The following is a 10010-nucleotide window of genomic DNA, read 5'->3' as shown; positions in this document are numbered from 1 at the left end:
TAATGTAAATTTTTAATCTAAATATCTCTATACTAATTTTGGAATAAAAAGTCTAGATATCATCTCCTTTCAAAAGGTGTAAAATCTACCTTAAGTATGAATTGAAAAATTGTAAGCTAAAACTAATATAGGAGCCTATAGATAATATTTCATGCTTCTCGTTAGTTTTTACTGTATAAAAATAATAACACAAGGACATGATAATTCATGATCCAACCTAGCCTCGTATAGATAACTTTTTATATACCTGCATAAAGTTGGCATTTTGTTGACTAGTGATTAAGGGACTTATGAACAATAAGGAGGGGGAGTATAATCTTCTCCCATAATGGGTCTTCATACAGTTTATTTTAACCACTTAAAAACAACAGCCTCGTGACTCATGAGTACCAGGAGGAAAAAAAAAAAATTATAGGTTTTAAACTATATTAATTTTTTTTAAATAATATCTAAACTATAAAAATTTAAATTTTAATCTTTAAACTTTTTGAACCATTTTAATATTATCCTTCACCCATTTTTGATATCTTTCTCGTGTTGGAAATCCTACATGGCAATCATCGATATTTATGCGACAGTCATCGATACTGATTTAGAATAAAAAAATAATATTTTTTTTTATTTTTTATAAATATGATGTGTAAGAAATAATATTTTATTATTATTTTTATTTTTTTGTTCTTTTTCTTCTCCTTCCTCCCGACCAACCACTCCAGCCACACCCCCGCCCGCCCCAGCCCCCCTCTCCGACGTCGGTGGGTTGTGCGCTAGTGCCCCCTAGCCCCGCCTCATCCCGCACCACCCCAGTGCAAAGGATCGGTTCTCCTCCCTCTGTTGCAATGCACTTGCACCAGCCACTGGTAAAGTCCAAGGGCGGTGCCCGCATCCTCTCCTTCATCCTCTAGGCCGTCATCAGGACGGTGACTCTAGCCCTTTTCTTCCTCTTCACCGACATCACAGCCGTTATCCTCCTCCACCTCTGCATCGCTGGCTGCGCCCTTCGCCGTCGTCGCCGTCTTCAAATCCAAAGCTATCATCTCTATGCGCACCTACGGTTCCCACCGCTAGCCTCCAGGCCCCACCGCCAGCCTCAGGCCTCCATCTTCAATCATGGGGGCACATGGGGGCATGGTGGGCGGGGCCCAGGAGGGGTGGCAGGGGGGTTATAGAGGAGAAGGGCGGCGGCACAATCGTGGGAGGGAAAGGGGGTCTCGGGAGGAAAGGGGGAGTGGCAGTGACGATTGGCAGTGGTGCGGTCACAGTCGCGGGAGGGAAGGGGGTGGCACCGGGTGAGGGGATGGCCGTAGCTGAAGAGTCATGAGGGAGAAGGGGTAGCAATTTTTTTTTTTTTACTTTTAATGCCATATAAACATTAGATTTTGTCACGTAACTATTGGATTATACCACATCAACATCAAAGGTTGCCACGTCAGTCTTTCGGTGAGAGAAAATGATCAGAATCCATTCTGAGAGCAACATTAAAATAGTTTAAAAAATTAGAGAACTAAAATTTAAATTTAAATAATTTAAAAATTATTTAAAAAAATTGGATTTACTTGGAGACAAACATAATGTATCTTAAAAAAAAAAAAAATCTTGAGGCTAGAGTTCTATTAAAGTGGGTGAAGTTTGAAACTGGCCTGCAGTCTGCAGATGGATTGCGTCTCATGGTTGTTGTGATGACTTGAGACCACACCATGCCACTTTTGAGACTGCAACCTCTTTTGCCTGAAAAGATATAAAAGTTATATGGAACAGCTGTTTTTGTCCCACGGTCCATCAATAAAGAACCTCGCGCGGTGCGCTGGGGTGCATGAATAAGCTTGTTAAATTTTCAATGTGAGAGTTAGGCAGTTAGCAACTCAAGAGGGATGATTGGTCGTCCAAATCAAAGAACTGTCCCAAGATTATAATCTAAACTACTAAGTGTCTAGAAATTATAAATAAAAAATGATCTAGGAGCCTTTTAACTTATAAATTAAGTGATACAAAAATAAACATGAAGGTTGAAAGAAGAAAAAAAAATCTACAACTAAAGTCATTCAATAATGTAGAGTATAAATTATAATCAGTTTTCGCATTTGTTCTCTATTTTCTTACTGGATTCGCAAATAGTATTTCAAAATAATTTAAAATAAAATAAAAATTATAAACCTACAAGGGTCAGATTAGGTTTGAAACATATAATTTGTTTCATGGATGGATTTGGTACAGTTCATTCAAAACTCCATTCAAAGGTGAATTTATTCAAATTCAATAACATGACTTCCTTCCCCACTGTTTTTCATTTTTCTCTTTCTTTTTTTTTTTTTTTTTGCTTTGTTTTGTAAGATAGGAAGCCCTATCCCTAACATAGATCAAAATAAGAAGAATACACCACTCAAGACTCAAACCCAAAATCTCCAAGTTTTAAGATTAAGGTGTGACCACTGCAATAATCCTCAATTGATCTCACCCACTTGGACTTGAACCAGAGAAATCAATATGATGTGAATGTTAGTAGTTACATAATGGATCATTATTTCTTACGTTGCTATCTTACGCATGGTTACGACATGAATTTTGTTGCTGGCTCCTAAACGTCTTGCTAGTTACCATTTTCATGTCCGATATAATTTAGAATATAATTTATGGATGCAATATATATATGGCTCATGTTTGTGACAATTTTCCACCTAATTCCACCCATAAGCCCCGATGGGTCACAAAAAGGATAGTTCATAGGTCATGATTCGAGTCCCAGTTTTGAGCATTGGTCCGATCCACGTCGGACACGAGTTGGATCCGGCCACACCAGACCCATTTGCGCGCGCGTCGTCGGGAATAGGGCTCTCCTCTCTCGATCCGCTTGGCGGCCTTTGAATATTTGAAACCCACTTCCTCCTCGCGAGCCTCCATTCAATCAAAAGAAACGTGGTAAGTTTTTCTTGATTTTATTTTATTTTATTTTTGATTTTGGCATTCGATTCGAGAGACTGGAACCAAGATCCTGGAGGAGTCGAGACTGTGGGTCTTCTGCTATTAGGGTTTTGTCTCAAGCCCTCTCTACTGATGTCCTGCCGCCTGTTTCGATTTCAGACAGGGCTTTGGTTCTCCTGATCCCTCTCTCGAGCTCTCGTTAGGTCGGTTATTCTCAAAGGCGAGCCTTGCGATGGCCAGAAGGGGGAGGAAGAGGGCGGTCACGGAGTCTCCCCTGAAGCCGAAAACCGATCACGAGGCTGGGCCGAGCGAGAACAGGGCGGCGCAATTCGCGGAGCGACAGCGTGGTTTCAATAATCGGGAAGGTATTCGATTCATCTCTCCTCCCTCTGACTGCGCTTGATCTATTAGCAAATTTGTGACAGATGAAAAAAAAAGGTTTCGTCATTCCTCATTTCCACGATTTTCTTGTAGCTGTTAGTCACTAGATGTTATAGTTAGATAATTTTTTAAATACATTAATGGGGTTTGTATAACTAAGATGATGCTTCTTGCTTGCCAGAATTTAATCTACAGAATGCTCGTTTTCGATCATCTAGCTATTTGATTTTAAAGTGATAGTTTTTACGGTTGATTTGACTTCCTTTCCCATTTCAAAGGAGCTCTTATTTGAAGTAGAACCACTTAAACGATCAGAATCCAAGATCTGTGTTTTTTCCCTATGGGAAAGCACTTCTGTTTTATGTTTATCTTATTACAAGTAAATTTGCTATACTGTTGATAGCCGCACAAACTTGTTCATGGATATTCGATATCCAAATTCAGGACACTATGTCTTGCATGTACACTTACATTGAGGGTCTCACGCATGCAAACTGCTCTGTCTAATGGAGCATTCTTTCTTTGAATTATTTCCTTTGTTCTGACAAAAGGATGGTAATATGTTTACAAAAGCAAATTCTAATTTCTAAAACTTCAAAATGTATGAGCAAGAAATTAAATTGTGCTTCTTGTACCAAGGTAAGAGGGATCCGCCATCTTTTTAGCATAAACAATTCTGCAAAGATGGAAGTTTCATCCATTCCAAAGTCTTTAGCTATATAAATATTGCTGACTTGGTTATGGGTCTCCTTTCTTTCATCCAAGATTTTACGTTCCAGTAGGACAGAGGGCATCCCGGCCATCCTGTCCTATGTCTGTGAGAAAATGGGACTGGGACAGGCTCGGGACTTCGAAACCCATTCATGTAAGGAGAGAAGAAGAAAGAGGAAAGAAGGAAATGAAGGAAAGATAAAGAAAAGGAAAAAAAAATGTAAGGAAAGAAGAAGAAAAATGACAAAAAGAAAGAAAAAAGAAAGTAAAGAAAGAAAGATAGAAAAGAAAGAAAAGAAGGAAGAAAGACAAAACAAAAGAAAGAAAAAAAGAAAAGAAGATGGGAAAAAGATGGAGGATATCTACTAGGATGCATGATCGAGACGGGACAGGACAGCGAGGTAATCCGTTCCATGGAGAAATTGAGACATCTTTGTCCCATGAGATTTAAAACTTTGCTTTCGTCCCCCCACCCCACAGAAAAAAAAAAAAACACTTGGATGATGGAGATTAGCTTTCTAATAAATGATTAGTCCAATGATTTTTTTTTGTAAAGTGTTGTTTGAATGACCTTGTAGAAGGGCTTCTTTGACTGAGTTAACTTTTTCTTTGTTAGGGTTGTTTGGTTACATTCACAAAGAATTTCATAGATATAATTAATTTTAGATTCCATATGGGTGACTCATGTGGTTTTGTATGGGCGTGTATCCGTCTACAAAGTTTAATGTCTTGCTTATCACTTGTTGTTGCCTTTTCGCTCTCCACATATGCTACCTCATCACTTCTCTCATATTCACAGATGCTATGTAATGCTAAGCAAAAGCCCCATTCATTACCAGCCTTTCGCACTTTCCTATTGTGGTCTTTCTTCCTAGTTTCCTACATAGTTTCAGACATTAAGGTGGTGTTTGGTGACCCAAGTGAGATCACTAAGGTAATATTAGATCATCGATGATTCATATTTAGGGATAATCTGATCCTCGATGATCTAAAATAACCCCATTTGATATGCTCTGTTCCAACGAATAAAGATCTCCAAGTATTCATGAGTAACCAGTTTGGTATTCTATCGAAATCCAGGATCACTAACCATATAATACCAAAACTATCCTTGATATATTTCATAAATATATTTATTAATTTTATAAAATATTATTATTAAATTTTTAATAGATTAATTATTAATATATTCTATAATAATATATTTATTAATCTTATAAATTATTAATTCTATAAAATGCATTAATTATTATTATAGAATTATTATTTTTTTATAGTTATAATATATTATTATTTTAATGCCAATATTTATTTTTATTAGAAAAATAAGTCAAATAGAAGTAATATATTAAACAATTTCATAATATAAATATAAAGCACAAAAACATATTGCTATTATAATTTAATAATATGACAATAATATGATAAATAATACACTATGTATAATATCATTGTAATATAATTTACATAATATTGATATAATATATTTAATATACTGATATACCAATTTTTTTTGCTGATTGAAGGGTGTTTTTTGTCCTCAAATTTCATCTCGAGATTATTGCCCTAGAGGTGATCTTGGATACCCAATCTCAAGGATGAGTTTTCCATCATTAGGTTGGGCAGTTATTTGAGGAGTAAGGGTGATATTGGAATCACTTCTTTGTAAGATCATCATGGTGCAACCAAATGCAGTGATCTCATCACCTTCATCCACATTATCCTTGATCTTGGGATGATTGCTTGATACCAAACGCTCCCTACAACTTTTGCATGTAGTACATAATCAACACCAGCCTACTTGATTGCTTCTCTCTTTCATGTTTCTCATCTAGCTTTTTCCCCTTCCATTAGTGAAGTAGGCCAATAAACTGCTTAATTATTCTTTCCAGTATAAAGCCAAACATAAAGGAAAAATTACAATATCTCTCTCTATGCAAGAATTTCAGACCCCTCATGCAATCACCCTCTTGAGAACCTAGCCCATTATCTTCTTGTTCATTACCACCTCTTCTTTGAGGAATCTTCTCATCCACCTCTATCTTAAATGTATAAACCCAGCTTTTTTTCTTCTCATCCACTTCACATTGAGATTTAATTTGACAATAAGGTGACCCACTTCTTCTACCTTTTTCGAGTCTTTTTATCCCTCTTCTAAGTTACCATGTAGTAAACATAGTATTTTCTTTCTAGCACTCGTTCTTATTTCCCCAGCTTTCAGAACCTATTTGCAACCATGGTCCTGTTGAGAGCTGCAAAAGCATCCAAAAGACCGTCAAGTGATTTTGTACTATCATGGCTGACTAGGATGGTTTGGTCTGGGGTTGTAAATCCCGATCAATTATATGTTGACTTAACCAAACTGTAGCTTTATTTGCCAAGATGACAACCATGTATCTGTTGATTGAAATAGTAATGATTCAGAACTGGCCATTGTACTTACTGACATGAAAAATGTTTTAACTCTTAAGCCTGCATCGTATGTATTTACTCCAATATTCTCATGTTTTTTATCCTCATCATGTGTGTTTGGACCATCATTGTCCAACAATCTGACCCATATTACAATGCAGGCCTTACAGGTAATCTGGGTCTCTTTTCTTAACTCTTTCAATTGGGCTATGTTGTGACAAAGTAATTCTCGGAGGCATCCTTCCACTTCATCCACCCCATTCATTTGCATTAAAAATATAATGCTTATTTATGACTAAATTTTCCCAAAATAGGTCCAAGATCACTGAAATTGTCATTCGGAAACGTTCCTTGGTCATCAAATCTACTAATCACTTCCAGTACTATGTATCAACAATTTATACTCTAGTGTTTAGATTCCTGTTTTTCCAAAACACCCCTCTATGTCTACATATCATCATTCTAAGTAACATACACCAAGGGATCTGCTTCAAAAATATCAACCTTTTTCACTTATAACCTTAGTTAACTAAATCAGCTGAGGGAGTGAGGAAAATGAAGTTATGAAATAATTTACATTATGATAGTTGCTTAGGAAACAGTATATAAAACTATAGTTGAATGTATCATAAAACAATGCAAATTACTCAGTTTCTTATTCTTTAAAGAAACATATCATCAAGGGCTAAGAGATATTGTAACAGGGAACAGCACATTTATATAAGAGCATCCAATTGAGACAGAGTGGCAGTTTTAGTAAGCAAGTGGGATACAAGAGCATCAATGTGATTCTGGAGAAATTTTATTGTGTGTGTGACTCTTGAAGTAGTAGATTTTAGCTAGAAAGCTAATGACAAGAACAAGGAAAGATCCTGATTCAAGTACTAAGTAGGTAGAACTTTTCAACAAAAGCTAGCTATCATTTGTTGACAAATGAGACTGGAGTCCTAATCATGACCATGGACATGGAACACTGTCCAGCTTGTGAATCTTATAGGTCAACCAATCCCTTTAGCACCTCTTATATTCATCAACTAATATTTCCTGTTCTTTATGCTCCCCCTTATCTTTTCTGAAACTACTCTTCTTATGTTTATATCATCCTATTCAATGATAATACGTGTTCTTTAATTTAGTCAATAGTATACATTCATATTTGGTCATTAGTTTTGCAGTCAGATTGCGTTCTAAAATCACAAGTTGCTACTTTTTTTTTGTTGCATATTTTCTGATTGCTAACTTTTGATGAGATTTAGAGCACACTTTTTTCCTGCCTTGTTTGTTTGGTACTTTAACTATTCTAAGCAAAGTTTTACATGCTTGGATAGTTGAACGTCGAATTGCTGCAATTCAAGCTATTTGTGCAGCAGAGACTGAAAATTTGCTTTCTCGGTTGCGCTTGCTTCGCTCATATTTAAGTAAGGAACAGTTGGAAACTCCAGCAATAGCATTTTTTCAGAAAAATTTGACCAACCTGTCTGTGATAAGAAATGAGAAGTACAAAGTTTTTGAGTTGCAATGGAACGATAAAGATGGTTATTTGCCCGGAAATCAAGTTGATGGTAGAAATATGCGTGCTTCACTTGATTCTGTTGGTGGCCTTCAGTTTTCAGTAAACTCGGGTTTGTATATTTTTCCATACATGCATTTCAACTCTCTGATTCTGAATATTAAATTATTTTACTGCTTCATATGATTTTTGACAGTGAAGAAAAACTTCTTGGAGGCTGCGAACCTGCAAATTCCTGATTTTGTATGTTAAGTGAATATTGCCCTCTCAAAACTTCTGAGTCTCATTATAGTTTCTTCACTTGATCTTTACAAATTTGTTTTGCAATCTTCCTGTTTTCTAGATTTGGAATGAACCATCAGAAAACCAGATGCCTGGAACGACAGACATTTTGCAAACTCCTGGGGTGCGTGTATTCTTCATCTTACGGTTATGTGCCTCTATTTTAGCTTAAAGGCTATATGTTGGCTCAGATATTGATAATTCTCTCATGGGCCTGATAGATGCTTAACATATGCATGAAATCACCATTTAAGTGAAGATGTTGCAGATACCTTGCACCTTTTCTTTAAAACCTTTTCTTCCCAAGAGATCAGAGGATATCAGTTTCTTAAGCTCTGGATATTATCATATTCGCTGCAGGCAACTAGGAATCGATTATCTTTTGGCACGACTCCCAAAACTTTAAGGCCGCCAAAGAATGGTGAGATGCTTTTGTCTGTTCGTGGCTCACCACTCGGAGTGTACAAAGAAGATAACTTAGCAGCCATACATGGTACTTGTTTCTGTACTTGCACAACTATTTGCTGGAGGTCCTTTTATGTACTTTCATTCATATTTATTTTCTTCGACTGGAAATCTTCAGAATCCGGAGATGGGAGCCATGATGGTGCCTCCTGATATCAGAGGGCTTGCATCTATGCTGGTCAGTGTTCTTTCTACTGCAGATAACACAATTTTTTAAGCATCCATACATCAAAATTTTTCTGGGTAGCATATGATCTTATCTATTTCGTTGCAGGAGTAAGTGGAGCAGATTATGTTAACTATTAAATCAGTAACCTCATTGTCTGTGAAGTGTTGGAAAACATTTTTAAGATTCATCGAAACTGTCTATTTTGCCAACTGTTGACCTTGGGTGCTATGCAACAAAAGGGACATGCTATTTTTCACAAAGCGTCATCGTTGCATATGGTCATCTGTTACTTTCCTAAATGCTGTAATCCATTGCTACTGACTCGAAGGCGCACATAACTTATATCTGATCGGTATTGGCATCTCACCGACATAGCAACAGGGCATTTGATCTCACTTAAGTACGATGTGGTTGTACTTTTGGTCTCAAGTCTACTGACCTGCGTAAATATCATCTTTAAATTGAGTAAAGGTGATTAATTTTCTGATGTCATGTTTAGCTTCAGGGTGGAAGAGGATAACATTCACTAAGAATTAATCTACTACGACCAATTTGCAGGGCAATCAGTTCAGTCCCGCTACCAAATAGTTGGCCCTTTTTATCTGTAAACCTCCAGGATATCTTGTTCAACACCAGAAACGTCTATCTGGAGCCCAGCCGTAGAACAAATGGTTAAAATAGTGTCGAGCAATGCAGTTACTCCTTCAAAGGCGAATCCTATAGATGCTTCGATCTTCACCAGTAGGACCATCTAAAATGTGGTCAATTATCAAACAGTTGTATTAATTCCCTCTCAAATTTATCACCATCATCTTCGCTAGGGAGGTCATGGTGTAATGTCCGGTCAGCAAAAATGCCCATTTTTGCAGGGTCACGGAGTATACGCTGCATCAAAAGGTGTTTGTCCCATGTCGATACAGGATCAACAATTGATTTGATACATATCAATGCTCCTCTCACCAACATATAAAGTTATCAAAATATCATGTTAAGTAACTTCGAAGGCGAATCCCATATCAGAGATGTTTAGACAGGCTTCGTTTAACCAGCTGGCTGTTTTTGGTCAAGGAGAATTGATTAGATACATATTAATGCCACAACAAAATATCAGTTACGGAGTAAATAGTATTAAGAAAAATATTACGGTATTCAAGAGATTGT

General features: G+C 36.8%; 1 protein-coding gene across 2 annotated transcripts; it reads left to right on the top strand.

Moving 5' to 3' along the window:
* Positions 1–2826: 2826 nt before the first annotated feature.
* Positions 2827–9215, top strand: LOC105050708 (uncharacterized). 2 transcript variants are annotated; one of them, XM_010930825.4, is made up of 8 exons: positions 2827–2916; positions 3079–3284; positions 7752–8045; positions 8130–8176; positions 8277–8339; positions 8576–8708; positions 8799–8858; positions 8955–9215. In XM_010930825.4, the coding sequence occupies exons 2-7, from the start codon at positions 3152–3154 to the stop codon at positions 8831–8833; spliced, it is 705 nt and encodes a 234-aa protein (XP_010929127.1). In that variant the 5' UTR covers positions 2827–2916; positions 3079–3151; the 3' UTR covers positions 8834–8858; positions 8955–9215. The 2 variants fall into 2 exon arrangements, with proteins under 2 accessions (XP_010929127.1, XP_073098992.1); XM_073242891.1 differs by lacking the exon at positions 2827–2916 and having other exon boundaries at positions 2949–3284.
* Positions 9216–10010: the final 795 nt, after the last annotated feature.

This window comes from Elaeis guineensis, chromosome 8, assembly GCF_000442705.2.
Source record: "Elaeis guineensis isolate ETL-2024a chromosome 8, EG11, whole genome shotgun sequence".
Classification (NCBI taxonomy): domain Eukaryota; kingdom Viridiplantae; phylum Streptophyta; class Magnoliopsida; order Arecales; family Arecaceae; genus Elaeis; species Elaeis guineensis.
Note: the sequence above shows the minus strand (reverse complement) of the source record. Positions and strands in the feature narration are given on the sequence as shown.